The following is a 27,958-nucleotide window of genomic DNA, read 5'->3' on the forward strand; positions in this document are numbered from 1 at the left end:
GCAGGGTGTGTTTTTTTTTTTTTTTTTTGGCTGCATGTAGAATGGAAATCGTGCAGACTGTCAGTCAGTTTACATAAATACACATGTTCTGTAGACAAAAATTCAGCATAGACCAGGCTTAGACTGGTAATTGTTTGCCGATAGTCCTATTTGTAAGTCAATTTTACACATTTTCATTTTACCTTTCATGGAAGGAACTGACATGATGTAAAGCCTGTAAGAACGCAAGAACATATTATTTTAATTTCATTCATTATATGATTTTTCTTCTTTTATTCAGGTAATATCATTGTTCAGCTTTTGCTGCTTTTCTTATCTGAATATGACGCACTGGTAGGAAAGAGTAAAACCCATGAAAGTAAAATACAAATATATGGAATACCATTACAAACATGTTTAACACTTTATCATTTAGTAGCTTATACTTGTTTACTCCTGCATTAGGCATCAATTATGACAAACTGTATAAAAACGAAGAGTCACAGGAAGCAGGAAGAAATGGGTCATTGGGTGTGCATAGTCTGCTTCCTTGGGCCCACCATAATTAAAAATAATATTTAATGCACAATTTTCTAAATCACTTATCAAATTAGTGATTCTCCACCACTTGTGATTTTTTGGTTACAAATAATTAAGCAACATATTTCTTATATAAGCATTCTTTATGGTTTGTTTTTAAACTTTTTGAGAAATGCATTCCAAAAGGATCTGTCAACCAGGTTAGAAAAAAGGTTAAATGTACCTGCAGAAATATGTAAATGTTTGCTGGTATAAAATTACAAATTCCTTTATGGGAAGTTATCAGTATGACAGATTATTATATATTCAGCTGTGTCCCAGAACTATCTAATAAAGTTGGTCAATGACAATTAGTTAGAAAAATAAAAAATAAAAAAAATTTCTTCAGAATCTTGGTTTGAAAGTCTCCGATCTCAGCTGATCACAAGGAAGAGCACAAATTGCATATCTGTTCTGTATGACTGCAGGTCCTGTTTTGTGTGTTCAAGTTTGTGAGTAGACAATCATTGAGGACCGCTGTGAAGGCAACATCAATATTTGAAAGGTCCAATAGGCACGTTCAATTCGAGAAGAAATCCTTCTTCACATCAGAAGCCTCTGCAAGACACAGGATCAGTCCCTGCAGTAGCAAATAATTTCTCTATCAAATGTCTTTGAGCAAGACACCCTGTATCTCCTGAAAGTCTTTTTAAAACCAGACAGTCTCTGTCCCTGGTCAGAACACGGTGGTCTCAGTCTGCAGGATGGACTGGGCTCGGGAGTTCCTGGGAAACTGAGAAGAGATTTCGGTGCCGTTTCGGCTGATTGACATTGCGTGCAACCTGCAGTCGCGCCCCACATAGCGCTTGAGCGATAAACTCCTCCACGTCCTCCTCAGCTCGCTCTGAACCTGTTTGAAGACAAATTAAGAGTTAGTGTCTGTGTAGAGAATTATGTGCAGAAATATATGTGTGGAGACCAACCTCACTGTTGAGGAAACAGTAGAGTACAGCCACTATCAGACCCTAAAACACACAAACACAAATGTTACTAATCGTTGAGGTTTTAGAGTTGAATCCGAACAAAGTGTCAAGACCACAATAAATACGGACTGCGAATATTACCTGAACAATATCAAACCATTGCCTCTTCTTTAGAGGATGACCATACATGCGAAATGTTAATGGACTAAACCTCTGAGCATTTTCTCAGTCAACATAATGTCTTATTACTGCAACATGTTTTGTTCTCCGGGCTTTATTTTACCCACTGAACACAGTTTTAAACATTTTCAGGGATTCTTTTATTCACTTCACTTCACATTCAGTCACTCAAGACATTTTAGTTTCTGTGTTCCCGTTGACAACCTTTCACATGGTACCTGAAAGGATCCGAGGGCGAGTTCAAAGAAGATCTTGATTCTCTTCATGTTTTTATTAGCCGGCTCCATCAGGTAGACAAACACCACGTAGTTTACCCCAAACAGAGGGATCAGCAGGAGGGTGGACTTAGCCAGACGTCTGAGAAACACACAACACACACAGCCATCAGATAAAGTTGCACACTCATCCCACACGATACACTGGGACTTAATCATTTTACTTCCTATCAGACCACGTCTCAGTGTATGGGGACATTTTGCAAGACAAGCACAAAAGCAACTTTATGACAACACAACTAAAAGTGCAGTTGCTACAAGGACCAGCATAAACTACAATGTAAGAATATGATCACTAAAATATATATGCTCAGTTACTCAGTGTACCTGTACTGTGATTGCTCATTTCCACCAACATCAGTGCAGCGCAGTTTCTGCACCAGAATGCGGATGATGCTGATAAAAAGAATGAAGTTGATCTGAAGAAATGTAAGGCAGAGAGACAGAGGCGTATTAGTGTCTTCAGCACCACAAAGATCTACATTTGTGAAATCACAGCAGAATTGGTCTTGGTGACCTCAATTTAGAGAGTAAAATCTGCAAACTAACCAAGCATAGCCGACATGCTATAAATGTCTGGGAGCACAACTGGAATATCATACTAAGTTACCAGAAAATATTCCCTAATGTTCTGGAGATGAAAGGATGAATACAGTACACTGTAAAGGTTGTCTAGTTTCACATAACACTTGTAGAACAAAATTAAGATATAAAACATTAATTTACTTACTATGACAGATGCCATGATGGGCCAGTTAAGCAGTCGGTTGGGGACAGGGTTTTCATTTATCTCCCAGCAACTGATAAAAAAAAAGAAAGTACATCTGCCAGCTTTTAATCCATGGATGGATTATGAGAACATGGGTCCCTGGGCACAGACAGCCCAGCCCCTTGCACCTTGATCCTCTACACCAGGGGTAGGCAACCTTGGTCTTACAGAGCCACAGCCCTGCTTGTTTTCCAACTATCTCTGGATCTCTGGTTGATTACCTGGATCAGGTGTGTTCTGCCAATCATATGCTTTAAGTGCAGGAATAGTTGGAAAACAAGCAGGGCTGCGGCTTTCTAGGACCAGGGTTGTGTTAGTAGTCCTTTTTTAGCCATTTTGTTTTGTGTGTGTTTCAGAAAAAGTTTAGAAGACATTTAAAAAAAATGTGCATATGAAGTTAAAGTTGAGGGGTTAACAATTGTTGTTTCTGAAAATCTGAAATAAAATAAAAAATTAGATCCATGCATATCTATGAATAGAAAAAGCAGTTCTTCGAGTTCCCAAAATAGGTTTCATTTATGAAATATAAAGAGCTGTATCATAATTTAAAAAAATATATGTTCTGTCCTGAAAGTTGTTATTCTGTAATCCCAGCTACAGTGCAGGTAGAGGCCACTAGAGGTTGTCAGATCTCTTATTATTTTAACATGTTAATAGTTAGTAGTTGTCAGTTCAGGACGCACAGACTCACTTTATGTCCTCCAGGTTTATCCTACATATGATCCACGCCACTATGAAAACAAAGGGGATTCCTGAGAGAGAACAAGAGAGAGGAGAACGTCTGTTTAGATTCACAGACTGCCAGACACAGGACTTCCTCATGAGATGCCATGCAGAAAATATGACGCATACACACACACACACACACACACACACACACACACACACACACACACACACACACACTCGTACATTAAACAGCTGGAGCTAAATGTCAATGCATTAGGGAGGAAGTGTTGGTAAAGTGGTGATGGATGGTGGAAGAAGGTGTCACATGGCAGAAGTTGAGACAGAGCGGAACTGAGCGAACACAGAAGCCAGGAGACTGTTTACAGACCAACCTTTTATTAAATGCTCTGATCCTCTGCATGGCACACTGTCTATCTGCGAGTGTGTTTTAAGAAATAATGTGCCGGAAAGGTGAAAAAGTTTGGTCTTGAAAGAAGTTTTAAGCTCTTTTTTTTTTTAGCTCATTAGCTTTTTGCTGAGAGCTAGAGAAGAAGATTGATACCACACATGCCTGTGTGCTAAATATGATGCTACAGCACTGCAAACAGCTAGTTAGCTTAGCATAAAGATCAAAACACTGGCACAATAAAAACCTTTATGCTTTTTTTGTTTTGCTTAAGGAAACAACATGTAGGATGTTAATTACCGAAAAACTAGAGGTGTTGACAGGAAGGCTTTGTTACCTTTGGGAGTAACAAGGTTTGCTATTTCCTACAGCTTCCGGTCTTTAAGTTAAGCTAAGCTAACTGGCTTCTGACAACTTAGTTTACCTTACACAGTATGAGAGCTGGATCAATCTTTTTATGAAACTTTCATATAACACATAACTTATCAACATATATGTATATACTTACTTAACATATAATATTTATATATTGCCAGTATGTAAAGAGAGCTCTCTGGGTGGTGCGACCTACCCCAGCCGATGAGCATGTAGATGGAGAGGCGGGTGGAGTAGGTGTGGATGAGGAGCAGCAGCGTGTGCAGGTAGATGCCCTCCACCAGCAGCCAGAAGAAGTTGGCCATGATGAAGTAGTTGAAGAAAACCAGACTGGCTTTACAGCCCACCTATAACAACACCGGCATCAGTTATTCCTTATTTACACAATAAAACTGAATAAAGACAGATTGTTCTGTTTCAAAGACGATTAATGCAAATTTAACTTTGGGTCTTCTTTACATGCACATTTACAAACAGTAAACACATCATTACAACGCCACATTGCAGCTGTTTGAAAAGAATCTTGAGCTTCAGTTCTTGGCATCAGTCAAAGCTTTTTATAATATATTTTGTGTTTAAATGTTTTCAATGGAGACTGTCAATCATCCAGGTGAGGTTATCTTTGTAACAAGAAATATGGCCAGTTCCCAGATGTCCAGTGTTTTGTTGCTTCTTCCTGCAGCAGCTGGATATATTGTAAACCACAGTAACACCAGCAGCGTTTAGAGTGCAGATTTAAGACATCACTATAAAGCCACTGTGTAACTGTGCCTAGGCTTGTTCCGCGGCATAGTTACTATACATGCAACTTAACCTGCAAAACTATACACCTGCTTTATAAACTGAATGGAAATACTATAACACCAAGATAATTGATAATAAATCTGATTTATTTATTATTAAATGTAGTGACTTCACAATGTGAACTGCTCATTGGAACCAGATTTGAAAACTTTCAAAAAGTGAAGTTTGGACAATTGAGGAATTTGTCATTTAGGCTCTAAACAGATGCCACAAACTGAACAATAGTCAAACAGAGAGTTGTGTGTACAACAATACAAGATAAATACATCCTCTGTTCTATCTGCAGGATGCTATCAGTTTGATGAACAGCTTCATCCTGCAACCCCATGTACTGTAATATATCTTTCAGTCTCTGTAGCTAAAATAATCCAGAGACAATGCACAGTAATAAAATATAAAGTAAGTATAAATATAAAAATATGGTGTCTTTATGTTGATGTATTATAAACTACTGTATTTCCCCAATTATTTGGTTGCATTTATTGTTGACCCTTCATTGCCATTGTGGACATTTAGAGAAATTTTCAAAGGAAGAAGTGTAAGCAGCTGCTGAGAATCACCACTACGACTACAGAGCTACATCTGGGGCGAACTGCTGGCTTTTTTAAAACTCTCAGCAAATGTTAACATGTTTCCTTTAAAGGGGTCACACTATCTGCATTGCAGTATATCCATCATATCAGATCATAAACAGCAATAGAAACGTTGGCAGTGAAGGTCCTCTTAAGTGTAGTAAAATAAATGGGTGTGTATTTGTTTATGAGATCACCAGCGAGGGTTGCGTGCTACAGTCGGTGTTTTCATCGTCTGAGAAGAGCAGAGTGTCTTTGGTCAGCACGGCCACGGCTCGCAGCATGAACGACACAAACAAGTTCAGATGGATGTAGTTCCTCATGCAGTGGAGCCTCCTGCTCACAAACACACACACACACACACACACACACACACGCAGAGGAATGTTGAGAAGTGTGTTTATAGACAGTGTCAGGGTGTGAATCCACTGAAGGATGTGGTATCTAAACACACTAGCAGCCGAGTGAACAGCTGGAGCTGATCCAGGCTGAGCTGCAGGATTCAGTCTCACACATTTCTACAACACACTGGTATCATCCTGTGTGTTAGTAAACATTTAAGCGGACTACATGTAGTTTATATTATGTCATAAGTTCATTTATGTATGTTATCCTGACTATCAGGGTTATTTTTAAATTACAAAGTATGCACACCAAGTCTGATACATTTTTTTAGTATATGCAGGAGCCAGGCACACATGGCTGCTTCTAAACCATAAACCATCATCATCATAAATGTTGCATACAAGAAAATAAAACTGTGTTTATTGAATGACATCTTGCAAGATCATTTGTAGTCATTTAAATCATAATTAACCCAGTTATTGCTTATATAAATGCATCAGTCCAGATTATGGACATCAAAAGCAGATCTGGAAATGATTCTCAATGAGTCTGACATTAATACTCTTTATACTTTCTTTTCGCCACCAGGAGCAACATAAGTTTCACTTACCACTAACTGCACTTAAATTTAAAAATGGCACTGGACTAATGTGCATCACAACTTTTGCACATTATTGTAAACTCCCTCATTCCTATTTTATAACCTTCAAGATCTTGAGGGTTATATCTGACAGTGTGGCACTTTCATGAATATCACCCCTGGTATTATTTCAAATGAAAACGTTAAAAATGAAAACTCAGATTCCCAGAGTTTGTGAATGAAAAGAATGTGTGAGTTTATACTTGTGGGATAAAGTGTCATATCTTATGAGGTATAAGGCAACTGCATCTTTTTGTGTGTTATTACCTGAACAAACAGATGACTATGGTGCTGGTGAGCAGAGCGATAAGTGACAGGCTGTGACCCAGAGTAGACAGGATCCTCACCACCCTGTAGAAGACCAGCTGGAAACACAAACAGAAAAATAAAACGGACTGTACATTAAATATCACATATAGGCAAACTGCCGTGTTGTAATGTATGTAATGAAATAACCACTTAAGGTCACAGAATGTGCATTACTCTTTGATAAATATAGAGGTGACAGCAGATTTTCCCTAGTTAGTAAAGCAGCTATTAAAACATAAAAGCTGCACCTAGTCACAAAATGGCAGGTGTGGCCATTTAAATGTATATGTTCGTGATTATTTACACTTGTTTACTGCACCATCTCTTCTTCGGCTATCTAATGTGCATGTGCTCTGGATGTAAAGTCGGATTTTCAACCACAAAGTTTACAAATGCAAAAATGGAAGATAAATAACAGCTGAAAATGACTGATTTAATTAGATTTTCTGTTTTGGACATTTATTTATTTTGCATTTCATTTATTGCCACTAGTGGGTGCTGCTTCATGCTTCTTTATTTGCACATTAAATTAGGAAACAGGAATTAGGAAATAGCTACTATTAAATCCTTCAACAAGAAAGCAAAGCTGTAGTCTGGTAGCTTTGAAGATCACGAGCATTATGTGGTCATTTAACTCATCTAACACCCTTTAAACTGTTTTTAAAAAGTGCTTACTAAGTATCTAATAATGAATCATTAGTTCATTTTTACTTTTTTTTTTTCTACAAATCTGTTCACAGTACAACAGATGCTCCTTAGTTCAACAATTTCCAAGTCCATTTTCTTACATCATCCACAAGGAATACTACAAGATATTATCAACAGCACTCGTTAAGCTTCTGGTGCCTCTGTTTTCTTTTATTCCTCCCAGAGTGGAGAGGCTCTTTCACAATAAGAGCAGGGTCAGGATCAGGATGAAGGCCTGCTCCGTCTCAAAGCAGCACTAACTCTCCACAGACTCTTCAAGCCGACACACAGCAGCGGATCTGGATGGTGGAGTGCCCACTGTGTGTGTCTGTGTGTGTTTCTGTCCTTGGTGTTCATCGGCCTCTCATCATCTATAAACAACATTCCCCATGTCTGACACCATCTGGCAATTAATGCCACACACAAAACACACACACAAACACGGCCAATATATACATTCATCCATGCATGAGCTTGTGTATGATCCACATACTAATTGTCAATTTATGTATAACACGTGTACAACATATACAGAACATGGGAGTGTGAACAAATAATAAACATTCACACTTCTAAAAACCTTTTAAACACACACACACACATACCTATGCACTTGCATAATAGGATTGACCGTAAAACCAAGTCTTTGTCCTCAATAAACTCTTTGAAGAAGTGAAGACCCTTTCAAAATGTCTTCACTTTGTCCTCAACTAGCCGGCCCTCACAAAGACAGATACAAGAGCACATGCAGCTGCACACACTGTAAGTGGAAAGCACTGTGTATTTACTAATACATTAATTTGATCATCATTTGTCCATATTTCCTAATTTCTTTTTTCCTCTGTTTTTTATTTTTCATCCTCCTTTTATCTTTCTCTCCCTTCCTTATTCTCGTCTCCTTCCTTTGTTCCGTCCTACTTGTCATCCTTGTTTTCATTTGTTCACAAGCTACTTTTCACCTTCCTTTTTATTTTTATCTGACAGTTGTGTTTCATTTTTTACTTCCTTTTTAGTTTTTGTTTTACATTTTCTCTGATTCCTCTGACATATTCCTTAATAATAATTTTCTCACCTTCACCTGTCTATCAATTTTTAATCTCCCCTCTGAAGTGCAGGGCACATTCATCAACTTTTATTGTTAAAACCGTAGTTTTCCTTACAAGTTCCAAGTTCCAGTAAAGTGATGGGTTCAAAGTGTGTCTGCACTGCTCTGTCTGCCTGGACAAATAAGTGAGCATACACAGACAGTCACAGCCTGGCATCAGTGTCTCATTCCTGAGTCTGATTCTCAGGTCCTCTGGCTGAGAGCTGATGACCTGCTGGCTCTGGTCTGCTGCAGCCACACTGCCTTCTATGTCCAAACACATCTCCATCCATAAACCCTGGCTCGCTTGCCCTTTTCCGTCTTCCTCTCTGACATCAGAAAATTAAAGCGACGTTGAACTTCTGGCTGAACAGATTCCTGGCCAGAACTGAAGCCTACAACTAGTGTACAGTCTTTATCTTGTTTCCCTGTGTACTCTGTGATCTTTCAAACCAAAGGAATATCAATTCTTATCAAGACTATATATGTAAACAATTGTATATATTTATATACAGTATAGCTGAGGTTGGGGCTGCTTCTGCTGCCTTAAGTTACTGTTCTACAGTTCAATAACTTAACTGTGCGAGTAATTAAGGTCTCAACATGTGCTGCTGTGCACAAAGCCAGCTGTATAAGGACATGGTTTTGGCATGCACTGTTCATTACTTTTGTACATTTGTTATACAAAACTGGCGAAACTGTCAAGAAAAGAATCTGCAGATGAATTGGTAAAACAATGGTTAGTTGTAGCCCGGTAGATGAAATCAGTCAGAACTGAACAAGTCTGGCATGAGTCTGACAGAAGTTTCTGTTTATCCATATATTCATAAACAATACTGATCCTGAGATAAACAGGTGGATTTTGTAGAGCGTTAAAGTTTAGAAAGAGCTTTTGTTATGTGAACAGACGTATGTGTAAGAAAGAAAAGATGATGTGTTCACACGTGCAGACATATACAAAGACTATGTGGGCCATTGGCCTAGTCTTTTGGTAGCAGTTCCTCGCAAGTGAAACTGCTAAACTTCTCACAACCTATTTTCATGTAATCATGATCCAACGTTGCAATCTAAGAAAAGTGTGTTTTCAATCAAAAAACATTTGACAAGATGTCAGTAACGTTAAAAATATAATCCAGTAACAGTGAACATACTGTAGAGAATCACTTATTAGCAGCAGATATGAGTCTTTACCATGACTCAAACATAATACTAAAACAATGTTAAATCAACTACGGTTATTTCAACAGATGTTCCTGTGGTCACTGTACCTACAGAAATATCTGAACTTAGCAGCAAGAAAATAGTCCAGATATATCAATATAGTATATAGATACACACCAGTTGATTTTCTCATGATACCGGGTCATGTTTTATTATAAAGCCCCACAGTCCCTTATCTGGATGACCCTCCATGCACGTCTGAAGCCAGCCCTTCATAGATACGTGAATATATATTTAAGAAAAACACACTGATTGAAAAACAATATGACTATATCTGCAAAACATGATATTACAGCTTCTAATAACAAATGCAGACAGTTCCTTAAATGTTATTGCACAATTATGTGTGTGCAGTGTGTTTAGCAGAAGTTAACTAAGGTTAAAGTGTCAGTAAAGACCAGAGAAATTTGAGTGGTTGGATTTTTAGCTGGTGCGAAACAAGGTGCTCTAAATATTATTAAATGAAAGAGAAGCACAAGGTGAATGAGGAGAAGTGGTAGACGTGATTATGGAGAGGACAAAGCTAGATAGATTGAGGGTGCTTGATGGTTTTCTCCTTTACTTAGATTTTGTTTGCTTGCCTTGTTCCTCACTTGTAAGTCGCTTTGGATAAAAGCGTCTGCTAAATGACTAAATGTAAATGAGGGTGAAGTACTGTAGAGGTCTGATGTTTTGCTAAAAAAACAAAGTTTGAGATTAAATGAATGAATGAATGAATGAATGAAAGGCTAATGACACAGTGAGTCCTTGAATACTAATATGAAACTCACTCAAACACTCCAATTTTAGGAGCAACCCTAAAGAAACCTTTCGGATGAACACAGAAAAGACCTTTCTATGTCAACGTGCTGATGTTGAACAGATGCAACATCAGCACGTTCCAGAGCCTTTTCTCTTGAAATACAAGCTGCCTTGAAGTCTTTAATTCAGTTTAGTTCAAAAGCAAACACCACTGGACATTAAAGGGAATTAACTGTAATAGTTGATTATGAGCTGAAGATGTGTCAGTTTTTCCAACAAGGTTAATTTTAAAAAGAGCAAACATCTTAAAAATTAGGGATTTCTTATTTCAGGCTATATTTACTGTATTAGGCTCTAAACTATGAGCTTCATGTTTACTTTTCAACCTGTACATACAGCACTTTCACATGCACCTGTGGATCTTCTCTGGATCAAGTATGTTAAGATCACATCAGTTATGTCCTCCCTGGTCACTTGTGTACATCAGAGCTGCAGAGCTCGAGCTAAAGACGGATGGAAAAACAAGTAAAAATTTCAATAGCTTAAAGATTGAAAAGCCATTATAGGAACTTATGCGTTGTTTTTTAAGTTAATCTTACATATCGATCCAGACTGCGACCAGCACTTTTCAACATGTTTCCAGAGCTGATCATTTACAAAGAGGATGATGAATACAAAATTAAGCGAATAAATCCTGAATAAAGTAATCTCTGTTGGTGTTTCCTCTTTCTGTTTGGTTATTTAGAGCCTAAAAAAGCAGATGCAGTCCCTCCGGTTAGTCAGCTGTGTCTTCCCATGAAGTGACCAACAAAGAGGAACCACTGTCATCACATTTCTTTGTTCTCATTTTTCTCCTGCACACACATTTTAAGGCATGTTAAAATGCATAAAAAAATCATTGTTGACTCTGCTACACCTCACACCCTGCCCACCACTGCTGCGTTCCCAGGTAGACCAGTGATACCACAGAATGAGAGAGATTCAATAGTTAGTTTGAGCCTAATTCAGACCCAGATTAAGATAAAGAGTCTGTTATTCAACAAATTCTGCAACTGGCAGACATATCTCACAGCAGGTGTGGTTGGGTTTTGGTTTTATATACTATTATCTTAGATGTTAGCTTGGAAAGACATGCTGGATCCACTTGTTCCAGGATGAATTGCAGGCGTTAGACGTCTAAATGACTTTGGCCGTGATTTGCCAAAATATCAAAGATTAAATTACTTTGCATGAGCAATCTTGAAACCTGCACATTGCATTTGTGGGAGTTTTGTTGGCGATCTTAGAATAATATTAATAAAACAGTATGACTGAAGCAGATGCAAACATAGTGGGGGCGGTCGTATTTAAATAAGGATTTTGCATATTTCACTGGTGTCTGTCATGGAGAGTGAGGCACGTGACCAGAGTAAACTTAAGAGGAAATTGGATCCAAAGGAATTAAAGGTGTTAGTGGGATGGGCTGATAATAACTTAGAGTTACCGTACAGAAATCTCAGTAGGACAGGAAGAGACGCTTGGTTGACGGGGCACGGTCCAAAAAGCTCCTCCATAATGCGTTAGCCTGCAACCTACCCAACAAATTCAATTTTTTTAATTTTGTCGTTCCAGATATATTATCATAAGTAGCAAACATGCACTTTGGACACATTCTTACTCAATTCTTCCACCACAGACCTTGATTGTCTGGCAGTCAGAATCATCAGAAAGCTGCCAAAAGGCCAATCAGCTGTATCTGTGTGTGTGATGTGTCTATGTAGCTCTGTGCAGCGTGAGCTAAGCGCCAGCAGTGACGTCTGGTCTCAGCTGAATGTTTTCCAGATGGAAAACCTCTGTCTCTCAAACAGGAAATGCACCGAAGCTTCACTGAGAGGAAAGAGACTGGGAATCCCACACCTGAGGGCTCTGGACAGGATCACAAGACAGCTGTGTGTGTATAAAGACGTGTGTCTGTGGTTTCCTGTCACCCTACTCATATGTGTGTACAGTAGATTATTAATTAGTTTCTGCACTATTTATTTGTTTGTTTGCTGTTGGACTAACACTCTCACTTCCTCAAGTATGTGTTTGTCTTGTTTATTACAGATGTTATCAGTGACCGGCTCTGTTTTCAGCTTTGCAATTAAACAAAAGCAAGGAACATTTACAACTAAATAAACTGTCTGTCCAATAAGGCACGGCGGGAGCACAAAGCTCCTTGTTTTGATAAGGGTGACTATAATTAGTATTTATATTCACAGCAGTAAAGCCGTCCCAACTAACAAATAAAAAAGTGAAGTCTGCTGAAGTTTATTATGAAGCATTAGAAATATTTAAACTCCTATTTTTAGGTGAAACGCCCTCCAAATACAGGACACCATCGTGTTCTTCTTCTTCGAGATCCAATAACATCGCAAAACGTGACAGCATATACACAAGTGTGGTGTGGTTTATTTAAATTCTGTGTTCAGGGCTGACAATCAAAATGCTGTCTAATAAAGTGGTCTCAAGTCATTTTCATTTCATTTTAGATGAGTAAAATCATTTCATTACCAGCTCAGCAGCTGGAAGATCATGACCTTGTTGAGATGGAGGTTTTTAATGTTGCTTCTCTATGTCAACAAAGTCACATCCTTCCAAGGTCCAAGATGGCTAAAACTTACCAGATTTTTATGAAAGACACTAATGTTATTTTCATCATATTTGTGATGTAGTTGTTCTTGTTGTGACTGATTTGGGTCAGGGTGTGTCGTTTTCAATTAATTGTCAAAATTAAGCAAAAGAGGATTATATTGTATAGAAAACAGCGACTGCAGGCATGTGTACGTCACACTTTATTCAAGTCCATATGATTTCTTAAAGCAACCTGGTCATATGAGGTAGACCTGAGGAGTAAGGAGCCAGAATCTGTCTGCATTCATCACTTTCCTCTGAAAATTACCTCTAATACAATTATTAACAGTGACTAAAAACAGAAACCTATTGAAAATATTTGACTAAGGTGAGCCAAACTCAAGTTCCAGCACTTTTCATTATGAAGACTATTATAAAGCTCATTTGTTTTTCTTATCTTATCTACATTCTATGCTTTAATAAATCTTTGACACATCAGCAATTTCTGCTCTTTGTCAGGCTGACAAATGATTGGTCGCCCAGAGTTTGCTTAATCTTGATTTGAGTTCCAGTGTCATTATGATGTTAATTATTATAAACCCAGCTATTGCACATGGTGAAGATTCAAAAACAAGATTACAATATGCACTTGTCTTGTAACCACAGCAACGTTTGATTCTGCACGCATTGCGTGGAAACTTTTTTTTTTAAGTCAGATTACGCACAAAGAGAAAAGAAGAATCGACCACTGATGAAGAATCTGAAAACAGAGATAAAGTACATATACAAACAAGTGGTTGACTATCGTTGTCGTGTAATTTGTCAAAACAGAAAGACATCAAATTTAATTTTATACTTTGTGACACTAAGAAATAACTGTTTGCAGTTTTGAGAGTTTGAAGCACTTCATCATTTAAACATCTTGTTATTAACATCTAGTGGGAAGAATGAAGAAATTCAGCTTTCCACCTGCTTTGCTGTTTTTTTGGACCAAACTTTTTCCAAACTTGGATTGTTATGGAGACTAATTTTCAGTTCTTAGAGCAACTTGGTAAAATAAAAGGTTTTTTTTTTTCTGCTATTCTTTTTATTTGACATTGCCTTAAAATAATGTATTACAAGATATTTACAGTGGCTTCAGAAAGTATTTACCCCTGCTCACTTTTTTAGGGCTGATTTATTAAGATCCCACATAGCGACGACTACATTGTATACCATATGTTGAAAATTGCGCGTTTCATTTGCAGAGTTTTGCTGGTGAAGTAAAATCGTGTGATTTACAAAAAAGGCAAAAGAGCTTGGGAAACGATCAGCGGAAATGGAAGAGGCTAAAAATCCCTTTAAAGAACTACAGCAACAAAATACAGTCAGTGTTCTACCCCACATGAAACGATCTTTTCTGTAACTCTCGGGGAAGCAACTTTTACAATAGTTCCAGGCAAAACCTCCTCAAAACAGTGTCCTTCCCTCTCAACCAGCCTTGTAACCAGCACATTCACATGTGCTGTGAATACACCACATGTTAAGGTGTGATGATGTGCTGTAATAATAAAAGTTCAGAGCCAAATGCTCGGCCTGTGGTTGACGGGGCACAGTAATGACCTCTGCCCCTTCTCTTGACTTGGAACCATAAATAAATATTTGTCATTTTTGCTTGAACAACTACCAAAACAATGAATTATCAAAATAGTTGCAGATTAATTCATATTTGCAACACATACATATTACAATAGTCTACTCACTTGTTTTGTTTTGTTCAAACAGTCACATCCAGTACGTAGTAATAACATGAATGCAGAATACTCTTATTATCATTTATTGCATTAAAATTATTCTGGCATATGATCTGGTATTATTCTACATGTCTCTTCTTGAAAAGGCTAAAACCAACTAAACATTCCTTGTATCTTACAGAATAAAATATGTGATTGCAGAGTAAAAATAGAGAGTGTGGCATGAGTTCTTGAACAGCGTGGACACAATAATGGTTCAGGATACTCTCTTAAGCCTGGTTGTTACTTGCTTGTTTAAAGCTTATTATGAACCAGTGGGTCTTGGAATGCGGCAGCAACCACCAGCAATAACTGAGAAGGTCAGAAAATAAGCTCGGTGGCATCACACAGGACACCCCGGAGCGACGGGAAGGATAAAACACACAGATGCAGAGCAAAAGACATATAGAAATATAACAGAGCTTTATCGTAGCGCATGAGAAAAGACTACAGGGAAGACTGTGGGAGTCAACCTCATTTCTACAAGCACCTGCAACGCTCACCGGGTCAAACATTCAGATGTCTCATTTAGCTTGATAATCCTCAAAGGAGTCGGCTGACTGGGGGGAAACTTTCCTCCAGTTTAGCTTCAGCTAGTGCAGGAGCAGATATGGGAACAGACGAAGGGGGATTAGAGAGCAGAGAGTGCAAAGACCGGGAACTGAACCACACAAGTCTGCAGGAGGAGCTTTTAGCCAGTGTCTGATACTGAGTGCAAGTCTCCGAATCCTCAGCTGATCTCAACTTTAAAGGATCCGTTCACCCGAATTACTGTCCCCCCGGAGACATTCCTCACTTACTCTACGTCCACAGAATAACACCAGGAAGCCACCTTAAACAAGGGTCAAATATAGAGCGAAAATTATACAATCTCTGTCTAAAAGGGCTTACGCAGGCCAGCAGGTGGCAGTAGTCTGTGTCCACCATTAAAAAGGGGAAAGTGGACTATCCTTACCATTTTCACATAACTCTTTCTCACCACAGCCATGTCCTGAAAATGTTCCTCATACAGTTCAGATGAGAATTAGAGTGTGTCCTCTGGACTACATTGCTTGCTTGCCTTGTCACTTCTGTTTTTGTGTTTATCTGAAGTTATGATGATGCTTCAGCAGTTTCTGTTAGTAAACTCAGAGAGGTGTCAAAGTGACAAAGTGAGAATTCTGTACAGTAAAAAAAAAAAAAAAAGTGTTTCGAAACTTTAATTTTAGCTGTTGAACCGACCGCTTTTAGTCTGGATCAGTGTTAACGTCAGACTCATGACCTGACTAAAGCACAAAACAAAAGGAAGTTTCCCTCTGCACAGCACGCACTTCATACATTGAAACGAGTCTGTGGTCAAATCTGCCAAAAACTGCTGTTTGAAAACCGGGTCGGTGGTTGAGTTCCTACCTGTTGCAGAACAAAGCTTCCACAGTGAGGTAAAACAGAGGTTAGATGCCTAAAATGGCACGGCCTGAATATGAAGTCTGTGATTTGCACATTCGGGTCATTTAACACGAAGCCTTGTTCCAAATGAAAACAGAAAAAAACACAGTGGTTTTCAAACCCTGTACACAGGACACTGTATAAAGAATTATCACTGCAGCCTTTTATACTTCACATCGCTTGCCGTGGTACAAAATAACATCACACTGATAATAACAAAAAAACCTGAAACCAAAAATTAAACCTGTTTGAGTAGTTTTTCTGAAATTGTCTCATTCAGTTGGGGATTTTTGGGGGGATGATTTGAGCAAAAAAAAATTAAAAGGTAAACTGCAATTACTTGCATACAAATAAGCCCCAATGATGAGACAGGTCAGCGTCATGTGAACGGTAACACTTTTACCTTCTGTAATCTGTGCTGGTGACATTGCTTGTCTTGTCTTTCTGCACATCTGATTCCTTCTCTGTTATGTATAACTGGGTTTCAAAAGCTGACTAAACGTTGAATCATAAATTAATAAAACAAACAGAGGGTCATGTGAGGTACTGCAGAAGTTTTTGGAATTGGAAATTATCCAAATCGGTTTCAGTAGATGAATGACTCAGACCATATAAATCACCAACAATAGATGAAATATTTAAAATGATGCATTCATTTTCTTCAGCTTAATGAAGTATGTCTCTTTTTTTCTGGTATTTATCTTGTGACCTCTGAGATGCTCACTACTGATGCTAAATGATGTGAAGGGACAGCGTGGTCAGGACATGCTGCCTCACTCAGACAAAAAAAAAATGTTTCTATGAATTTCTAATCAGTTAAAGTTGCCAGAAGATAAGTTTCAATCTGCAGCAGCTACGCAGTGAATATGAAACATGCAGAGCTCAGATCAGATGACAGGATTCTCAGAACATGACCTTAATCCTTTTCTGATCACAAACCAACACATGTGCACTCTGCAGAAAGTATCCAGTGCTTCTGCACATGCACCTCTAACTACTGACTGTGTACACAGTGTAAATAAACTGTAAATACACAAACAAAACACCAAATCAAACTGTCCTTCCTGCACGTTTCCAATGTTATCGAGCCATCCAGTGGCCAAAATATTAGACACATGGGTTAGGAGGACCGGCTCAGTAGGCAGTTATTAGTCTCCAGACCTTTGTCGTCATGGTTACCATCATAAACACTGAGTGTACTGGTTTTAGGCACAAAAACTACGTGATTAAGCTGAAAGAAAGACTGGAGTCAGAGTCAGAGGAGTGGGTTACCGAAGTATGGGTTTGAAATGGAAAGCAAAGTCCAGTGTTAACTATTGCTCCTGTCATAAATACCACATATTAACGATATCTCATTACTGTGTACTGTAGGTGCAGTTTGCCCCTAATTATGGGCATGATAACTGATAGCAGCTGATAATGGCCATTTAATGGGTTGATAACATTTGAAGCAGCTGATTTCTGCCACTGAGCTGAACTTACCTCCGTGGAAGGTTCGTCTATGTTGTTGGACCAGCAGGCGATGGTGATGACGGGGTAGACGTCCGACCAACCGTTGTCTGTGCAGTTCCTCTTGAGGTTACCTGACACAGACACACACGCAGAAGAACCCACAGAAGAACATAGCTGAAACAATTACTGCAGCTGGGATTCACTGTGATGGTGATGAAAACCATCTGATTTGATCCAATTTCTATACTCGTGTAGCCAAAATATCACATTTGCTTTAAGGACTAATCCGACTGCACATAAACACCCTTCATCCTGCAAGACAGCAGGGATCGTTTTTGTCTGTAACGTTTTAAAAATATGTTTACAGTCGAAATATGCTCCATGGCTTATCTTGACGTGGAGAGGCCTGCTGTGACCCAGACTCACAAAAACAACGCTGGTATCAGGGCAGAGACATTAACTTCATCCTTCATCCTTCTAACAAGGTTCATCCTTCTAACAATCAGAACTATTTCTGTTTCATTAGTGAGTTTTGTAGCTCCTTATTCATCTTATTTGCATAACAGCTGTGCTGAGGACTGTGTAGAGCCGGCCGGGTGTAAATAGAGAAGAAGCAGGGAGAGGAGGGAGCAGGGAGGTCTGGGCGAAGCAGAGTGGACTGATCCAGAGTCTCATGTCCATTTAAGTTGCCTTTTTGTACTGTACTGTACTTTTCTGTTTCCAATATCGTAGTGTGAATGCTGCACTAGTTGCAAACAAGATACTGGTAAAATATTGTTACTGGGACATAAACTCTAATTAAAAAGCACATATATGTCAAACAGTCACATGTTTAGTTTACACAGGAATCTCGGAGTAATTGAAGTGGAAGTTGGAGGATGTCGGACATTTTGGAAGTTCTCAGCTGTCTGCAGCAGTTGCAGATTGTGTTTCTAAGCGGTTTTTTATTTGTTCTCTGCAGCAGTGACAGTCTGTTGGTCGACAGCTTGTTCACATCAACTCTTCTCAAGCTCAGAGGACAGGGGCCAATAAGCCCAAATATGCTGCAATGAGAAAAATCCAGCTAGTGTTCCACTGCCAAATATACACATTGTTATTATAATTTCTACAGTTGATTCCTTCCTGTGTGTCAGCAAGAGCAAATTAATGTTTCATGTGTCCCTAAAGGCAGGTTTGCAGTCATGGGGTCGTACGTCACAGCAGACACATTATTCTGCACATTACAGTTTTTGTTAAAGTTTCAACATAAGGTAAAACTAAACTAAAAAAAAGTTAAGCAAGTGCTGCCTTTCACCTTTGACAGCAGACTTTACTGTAGTTCTCATATTTAAAATGTGGCAGAGAACAATATTAATATTTATGGTATCAATCTGTGACTTTCTGAACTGTTGTTGTTCTCTGGCATTTTGCGAATTACACGCCTCACCCTTTATCCGGCTGACCTAACTGGTTCATCTCTGCCGGGGCAGCAGGGACCTGGATGAACGACGCCTCTGACAGATGCTGCTGAGGGAAACCGCATGCAGAGAGAGTCGAGCACCTCAGATGTTGTCAGCCGCGCCGTGAATAATAATTAAGAGAAAATGCGTAGGCACGTGTGGATAAGAGGAAGTGGGGACGACAGATGAAACTGAGAGATGGAGCGGAAGTGGAGATTTGCAGAAAGTGTGTGTGTGTGTGTGTCGAGGTCGCTCACCATCTTTTCCAAACAGGACCTGGAGAAGGGAGGGGCAGGGTAGGGTCATCACCTCACCGACCGCCACGCTCGGCCAGCACAAGAAGTTGTCCCACTCACCGGGACATCCTGGACACACACACACACACACACACACACACACACACACACACACACACACACACACACACACACACCATAAGTATAAATCAGGTTGCTCAGAACTTCCTGTTTGGGTGAACTATGACTGATCCTGTGTGCTGCTGAATGAACAGATGAACTGTAAATCAAGTTCACACAAAAGCAGTTGTGACATTTGGTTTTACTGTTTATTTAGAGGGGAGCAGAACATCCTTGAGTTAACACTTCAAAAGATCCTTAAACATAACCTCATCAATGCATAAGTAACTGCTCTTACATGAATATTTAAAGGTCTATTAAGTTAATGTACATTGCATTAAAACAGCTTTAACCTTAATATTAGGAATTAACATTCAATTCAGATTTAAAAGACTTGTATTGCTTTTGGGGGAGAACTATTTTGCAGCCTTTAGCGCTTTGTTCCCAAGCAAAAGTCAAAATATACCTTAAATTTAAGCATTTTAAATAGATTTGTACTTAAATATTATCAATACTGTAATAGCCTTGTCGCCTTGCCTCAGTAAAAAGACTTATAATTTGCATTGTGGCAGGTTTTGTTCTCTTAGTCATACAACAAACTGCGCAGGAATAGGAGGAACAACAACAAAACACAAGCAATGTCAAACTGTTCGATTCTAACAGCATAAACCTTAAACAGCATCACAAATCTGATCTGGTGATGACTTATGTGATTATCTGATGGTGGTTTGTCCTTAAGATACAGTTTTTCGCACAGATAAAAAAAACACAGTCATGTGTCAATAGACAAGCGTGAAATGTGTTGAAATGTTCAAACGGTCATGACCTTTTATGAAAAGCAGAACAGCTCAGCACTGCTCGTTTCTCTCTGTGTGCAGACTGCCAATAAATGTTCCAAATTAAATGATATAACTGAATAGTTAAATAAAATCATTAGATTGAATCAGAAAATTCAATTTCAAATTGGTGTTCGATTTGCGAGTGCTCGTGTGGATCTGGGCTGCTGCAATGAACGCACTACATCACAGACAGGTGTCACATATCGCCATATGTATTACATTTACATATTTACATATATAGACTTTGGAGAGGAAGAAGGATGAGTAAGCTCCTGCAGCCTAAAGGGACGTCTTAAAAATATGCAATGGTTCGATTATTAGCTTCCGTTTCAAGTTAATTTTAGTTTCAGGTTCATCCCAGCGCAGATCAATTGGAGCTCTGAATGTCGGTTCTACCTACTGGAGCCTTAACAAGCAGTTATAGCTCTTGTTGTATTGGTTTGCCCTCTCATGGACATGACGTGCAAAAACAGATACTCAAACATTTTTGGTCAGTTTGCAGCGCGAATGTCTTTCAATGGAAAAAGTTTTATTTGATAAAATAGTTCATTTTATTTGCTTTTATTAAGCTGTGTTATTAAAGAGACAGACAGTAACTGTGGGTGAAGACAGGGGGTTATGACATGCAGCAAAGGTTCACAGACTGAAACATATCATTTTCACAAACTAGTCCTCCAACCTCCAACGTTTGTGGTTTGAAGTAACTGCTTCCTAAATGTTTCACAAAGCCGTGTACGTTTTGCAATATCACATACATGACGTGCTTGTGGTTTAAAAAACAACAACAGGCAGTTATTTTTCGCTAGAGTCGACTTTTCTTCGGCAAAGTCCTCCGATGACCTCAAATTCATGGAAAGTGTTGAAATGTACAATGCTAACTATTCTTCTTCATAACATCTGCAACTGATGGTGATTTTTACTATGTCGGCGCACAAAGTTGATCACAACTCTTTGGCTTCTGCTTGAAAAAAAAATTAATTTGTAAAAAAAAGAAATAAACAAAGGTTTGCTCAATGTACAGTAAGATATTCTACATGGTCTAATATGAAATAATAACTCACTACTGTTTATAACTCCAAATAGTCGTACACACATGATAAATTGTTGGGTGATTGTGATAATGATTTATCTCAGTCTCTAATTGGATTAGTTTCCCTATGTGCTGCAGGTTCTAAACTGTTATAAGCCAAGTACTCTATCTACCAAAACTGTGGCAGTGCAGACACCAGGGCTGGCTAATTAGATTTTGTGTGGGGGGACTGTGCCACCACTAGCCCCCTTCTGGAGCCGCACATGTTAGTTTTACACAATATCACCAAGACTTATTTCTAGTTTGTGAAATCTAATGTCAGTGAAGGCCCCAACACCATAGAAAACAAGCTTTTGAATGTGTGGGTGCACTTCCTGTGCTCTTGACTGAGTATTTGGCCCGAAAGATAAATAAATGATTGATAGCAAGTGTGTTGCAACACAGGCTGCAACGAGGTGTAGACACACCCTCCTGCCTCCTCAACACACAAATGTCTCAAGTATTATTTGAGTTTGTGTCAGTGTACATGCCAACAGTGTTTATCACCGTCAGGTCGTCCATCCTGCCTTTATTTCTTTTTGGATTTAATGGGGATTTGCAAACAACTCCTCATGTGCGTTTTGGTGCGTACCTGTGCTGGCAGGCGTCTGCAGCTGCAGCTGTGTCCAACACTCTTTACTGGCTCTATCCATCTCCCACTGGAACTGGCAGTTAGGAAACTTTCCATTAACCTGTCGCGACGAGGGGAAATAAATATTGTAAATATTATCTCCAACATGAACAAAGCTCCTACGTCAGTCAAACGTTCAGTGTGTGGCTCTTCGTGTCTCGGGCTACAAGCTGGTGTTTGGCAAACGTGCTTCAGTTTTCTGGACTAAAGTTCATGTTTTTTCTAATCTGCTCACCTTCTGCCTGTATCTGCAACTTTTTCCAGGGAAAAATAGATAAATTGTTCCCTCAAACTGTAAGTGCATGCCCATGTGCACTAGTATACCAACCTCCTACCTCATTCCCTTGTTTGTAGAACTTTATTTCATACCAAAAAGCAACCATGTGTACCATAGAGTCATCAACCCTGTGCTGGATCAAAGTTTTACAGCACAAATATCCAGTAAGAGATGTCAGTCCAATGTTGTTAGCCAGTACTTTAACATTTTGTCATTTAAATTATGCACAATTAATCATTAGCTACTCTTGCAAAGTACCCATGGACGTACAAATACTTTAATTGGATTATTTTGATACCAAAGAAAACTTTAAAACATTATGATTCTTAGGTGCGTGCTGCTACTAAAAGGACTGTTTTATTTTCAATGACAGATCTGTGGAAGGTTGTTTGCTATGTAAATACAAGTGACACTGAATCTAAAAATATGTGCATCAATTTCAAACTTTCACTTGTTTTTTTTTTTAACATCACCATCACCGTTGACTGCAATGAAGAAAACCTGCAAGCAAACAAGATGCAGAAATGTGATATTGTATGGAAGGATTTGTAATTAACAGGATGAACCTGCAGAATCAAACCCGGTTAGAGACAAACATCTGAATCAGTTGTTTCCTTCTTCTGCGATATCAGTGTCAGAGGTGATTCTGCAACAGATAATGAGGACTCTACCGACATGAAAAGTACAAACGCACTTTTCTTACATGAACTATTTTGTGAGTATTTCATGACCGTTGTATCCCTCAGTGTTTTATTTGGTTGCGGGGGGGGGGGGGGGTTGGGGGGGGGGTCCTACCAGTGTAAACTCCATCAGATACAGGAGCAGATATATTCTTTCCTTCTTTCTCAGGACAGAACTTAATTTATTACCGGATATTTTAATGAACTAAGGCTTAGATTACAAATACATTATACATAACTGAAACGTTTTCCAGGCTATATAACCTATTTAGGCTTAAATATTATTTCTACAGTAGCTCTCTTCTGCCCTGATTTTCACACATACTCTGCTGTTGAGTTACCTTCACCTCACTTATGCCAACTGTACCGGCTCCAGTGCCAAAACGTGCCAACCAAACTTTTGTGCTGCTGATAAACGATAACGTTTGCCGTCCAGCGTGCGTGTGTCCTGGTACAGCTGACGGTAACCAAGGAGACACGCTCAAACACAGTGTAAACAAAGCGCAGCATGAACAATCAGCACAAAAAGAAACACACTCAAACAAAATGAGTCCATGTGTCAACTTGATTTCATTGACTTCACTGCATGGGTATGTGTGTGTGTGTGTGTGTGTGTGTGCACGCGCACTGGGAGGTCTGTTTACAATGAGATATACTGCCATGCTCAGCAGCATTTCAACCTGTCAGTGTGTTTATACCTCTCTCTCTCTCTCACACACACACACACACTTCTCATTCTTACATTACTTCACGCTAGGACTCGTCAATCCACTAATCCGTGATTTGCATCCAAACGGCCGATCGACGTTCAACATCACTGCCGTCTTCAACGTAAGGAGTCAGAGTTGGTGTCTGTTAATGAACACGTAGTGGATGGTGGTTTGTTTTAGAGCCTATTTCATGAAAACTGCTGCTGCTGCTGTCGGGATGAGACTCAGCTTAAAGAGGCTGAAAAGCTGCACTGCAGAGTTGGTTGGTTATATCTTCCTGTGGTTAACTGATTAATTCAAAAAGCACTACTGTTAGAGATTAAGGTTACTTTACTCCTTCAAATGCCGACCAGAGGGCTCTTATCTGGATTTGCATTCAAGTGAAGCTGCAAAACGCGACATTTGAAATGTGAGCAACCAACTAAAAAAGTCTCGAGTTCTTCTTTCTCTATAAAAGTTTGTTTTCTTACTTTAAATTCCTGGATGACTCATCTATCTCCCAGCCTGACGATAAAACACACAAGTACATGTAAGACTTTTGGTCCCAGTCTGCACTTGTTTGGCTCCATAATGCTTCACTACAGGAGTTGTTTTATGAACATTTAATCCCTCGGTGGTTTGGGAGAACGAACGCACAAACAGAAACTTGCTGTATGTTTGGTTTTCTGCCAGTTTTCTTAATACGCAGGAGCAGATGATACAGTTCAATGTTCATATCAGCATCACTATCAAATGAAATAACAGATCAAAGGGCTTCAATGACAAAACTAAAACGTGCACATAGACATTTTTCCAGGTTTCCAGGTTCATGGGTGATTGCAGGTGTTTCTCACAGACACACACACACACACACACACACACACACACACACACACACACACACACACACTATGATCTTCCTCAGTACTCCTGAGACTTTACAGGCTCAGATCTGGATTTGTGTGTCTTTCTCGTTTTCACCATCTCGCTTCTCAAAACACAAAAACTAGAAATAGAAAGCAGCACAGGTCAAAGGTTAAACCGTTGACCTTATTTAATCCACCGCCGTCTAACAAACAACATAATCTGTGTCATCTAATGAGCTTTAATACATACAAGTACACACAAAAACACACAGATCCATTACCAAGCAGAGGATAAAATGTTCTGGATTAAACCAAACGTTCAGACTCGCTCTGCTCACGGAGAACGACAGAAGCTCCACAGTTTGTCTCAGATGCTGCTCATAATCTGTCGTTGGCGAAATTAAACAATAAAAATAAAAATGCAATTAACTAATAGATGGTTTTGTATTATTTTAAATGATCCATCCAGAGCAGCTCTTTACAGTAATCTGTCCTCAATATCTGCAGATTCCTCATCAAAACAATTTTTATTTCAGGTTCTTGTCTCCTGAAAATCACCACATCAAATGTTACTTTAAGACATGAAGAGTTTTAACACCGGCAGCTCATTTTTAAAAGCAAGACAAGTAGAAATCAGACCACACTGTGTTGTCTGTTAATGTAATAATTTGGAGAATAGCGCAGGTACATGAAGGTAAATTCTAATAGGTGGGTGTTGTTGTCAGGGGAGTTCACAATATTCAGGTGCAAAGAGCAATAACAGAGCTGCAGTTATTATTAACCCGGCTTCAGCAAATGCATTTCTGTCTCCTCTCAGCCTCCACACACACAGAAAGAATGAAAGAGAAGTTTCAAACTAAACAATAATCTGTCTCCTAACTGGCAGCGAGCCGAGAGACTTTCTCACAGCAGCTTTGAATGCCACAGTTCAACCTGGTTTGTCCACAGTTCCCTGACATCACCCTGCAGAAGTTAAACAGTTTGAGGAGTCGCCTGCTGCAGCTTTAACGCGCACAGAGAAACGAACAGGGATTGAACGAGTTAATCACAGCTTTGATTTATTTATCACATTAAACCTGCTGAAACGGTTGTAAGTCAGAGCTCTATGAGGACCTGCTGCCACTAAACAAGTGCATTTATTTTTTATACACTAATTTCAAATAAAACCTAAGCGCCCTGTCATACCTGATGCGAGCACGCAGCAGCAGCAGCAGGCGTCATTAGCCTTTAACATAAGCACTATATATACACACTCAAGTCTTACAGCTACTGTAAAACACACACCTGACATTTTTCCTTTTGCGTCTGCAAAAGCGGGATGTCACATCTACATTTCTTGCTCTGCAGATGTTGCAGGGCACAGTGTAGCTCACATCAATCACTGGTACTGGATTGTCTGGGTTTTAAAGTGATCAGCCTCAACTACAACTAGACAATGTGATATACAGTAAATTAGCAAAAAGAAAAACAACAACACAAAAAAAAAGAAATGGAAGCATCACTCTCCAGCTAAACTGCTCAAAACTCGTCTGCAACCTGCCACAAAATGCTCTGAGACATATGAGTGCTGCCGTCAACGCAAACCAAAGTCTTTTATGACCAAACACATGAAAAGAACAATAATCCTTAAGGTTTTAAAATGGTGTATGTAACAGATAAATGTCCAGTTATATCGCAAACATTTGTAAAAACTGTGGGAAAACGGGTCTAAAATTCAAAGTATCAGTTAAAAATTCAAAGACACAAAACATTTTTCAGCTGTAGCTCAAACTCTTCACTTAAAAATGTAAATATTGATTCAGATATGGGGTTAATAATACAGATAACATGAAGCATTATTTTTCTTTCCATGCACAGCTGGGAAAACTCTGTTCTTTCAAGACATGTCTGGAACTTTTCCTCCAAGTCAGATCTTGAGAGTCTGCTTTACTCTACTTTAAAGTGGATTTTTGGAACAGCTGACGTCACCTCAATTACATCCACTGGAGTAAAATGTGAGTAAATCATCCTCTTGAGTCTGTTTCTGCGTCCAAACCCACAAAGTAACCGTCCTGGATTTTAGCTTCAGCAAAATAATGACTTCTGTAGATGAAGATATGGTGCAACCTGCAGAGTCCAAACGTAGAGCGGAGTCTGCAGTGTGAATAATCTGGTCTGAAGTTTGAAAATTAACCAGCAGGAGCACAAAAAATATATGGATAGTAAGAAGTTACATAGAAAGTTTATCTTTGGGATCCATGAATGAGCTGTTTGAGGTGATTAAGAGAATGAAAAGTCAAATTAGTGTGAAATTTTTAACTCTGAAAAAAAAAAAAAAAAAAACACAGTGTGGAAGTTCAGACTATACCAACAAAATAAATTTGTTGAACCATCCATCATACATACATTTTAATGTCCCGGCAGAAGGATTCTACAAAATACACAATAAATCAAGTAAGATCTGCACGAAAACGTCACTGTGTGGGTATTTGAAGAAGGTTATGGCCTGAGAATGCTATAAATGTCTTTTAAAACTAAACATTTGTGGCCACTGGAGATAACCTTGTTGAGTAACACTGAAAGAATGTTTCAGGAATTGACAGTAAAGTCACTCCAGAGCCAAACCTCGATACAAACACATTAAAAATAAAAAATAAAAAGGTCTGACTCATTATTTTTACACCATAATTTGAAATGATGTGATACTTTAACGATACGTTTACAACAGTAAATGACTGACCGTGTGGATGGAGTTGAAGCAGAGCAGAAGCAGAGCGAGCCGGTGCGTAAAAGACATGGTCGCATCTCATCCAGCGGAGGATTAACTCCACCTGAACAGCAGCTCCGCGGTCACCTGTCTGTCATCCTCAGCAGGAAACACGCGTGGTAAAATGCGACTCCACAGTCTGACAAGTTTGTGATTTGAACGCGCGCAAAATCAGATTATGCGTCGCTGCTGCTCGGCAGCTTTACGCACGGCCTCACTGCGAATCAGACTTTTCTTTGGCTCCCTCAAAGAGGATTAAACGTGTTTCCAAGAACTCGGGTTGAATGAAAACAGGCGGAGAACAACAGAAAGTGACACCTGAAACGGTCCAAACTACACGACCTGTGATAGAGATCCGGGTGGGAAGGTGCGATCACATAAGTTCACCGAGAGGAGTTGCTCTGGCGTGAGGCGGTGGTCGGTTCACTCCCTGGTTCATATCAAAGCGCGTCCCCGGCACACGCCTGCGCCAGGTGGCCACTCCGGACTCCTGCGCGCTCCCAGTTAGGGACCTGATAGAGCTGCCTGGGATCTGAGTGTGTGTCAACATGAAACACCCGCAGTGAC

At 39.3% G+C, this 27,958-nt stretch overlaps 1 protein-coding gene across 2 annotated transcripts; it reads right to left on the minus strand.

The window, feature by feature from the left end:
- Nucleotides 1-10: 10 nt before the first annotated feature.
- On the minus strand, nt 11-27,911 carry LOC113164876 (vasoactive intestinal polypeptide receptor 2-like). Of its 2 annotated transcripts, XM_026364407.1 has the most exons (13): nt 27,365-27,911; nt 22,095-22,194; nt 19,496-19,603; nt 17,830-17,930; nt 6,784-6,881; nt 5,729-5,867; nt 4,352-4,502; nt 3,397-3,457; nt 2,667-2,736; nt 2,264-2,355; nt 1,880-2,018; nt 1,482-1,523; nt 11-1,408 (listed from the first exon to the last, which is right to left on the minus strand). In XM_026364407.1, the coding sequence occupies exons 1-13, from the start codon at nt 27,419-27,421 to the stop codon at nt 1,235-1,237; spliced, it is 1,332 nt and encodes a 443-aa protein (XP_026220192.1). In that variant the 5' UTR covers nt 27,422-27,911; the 3' UTR covers nt 11-1,234. The 2 variants fall into 2 exon arrangements, with proteins under 2 accessions (XP_026220192.1, XP_026220193.1); XM_026364408.1 differs by lacking the exon at nt 22,095-22,194.
- Nucleotides 27,912-27,958: the final 47 nt, after the last annotated feature.

This window comes from Anabas testudineus, chromosome 2, assembly GCF_900324465.2.
Source record: "Anabas testudineus chromosome 2, fAnaTes1.2, whole genome shotgun sequence".
Lineage (NCBI taxonomy): Eukaryota > Metazoa > Chordata > Actinopteri > Anabantiformes > Anabantidae > Anabas > Anabas testudineus.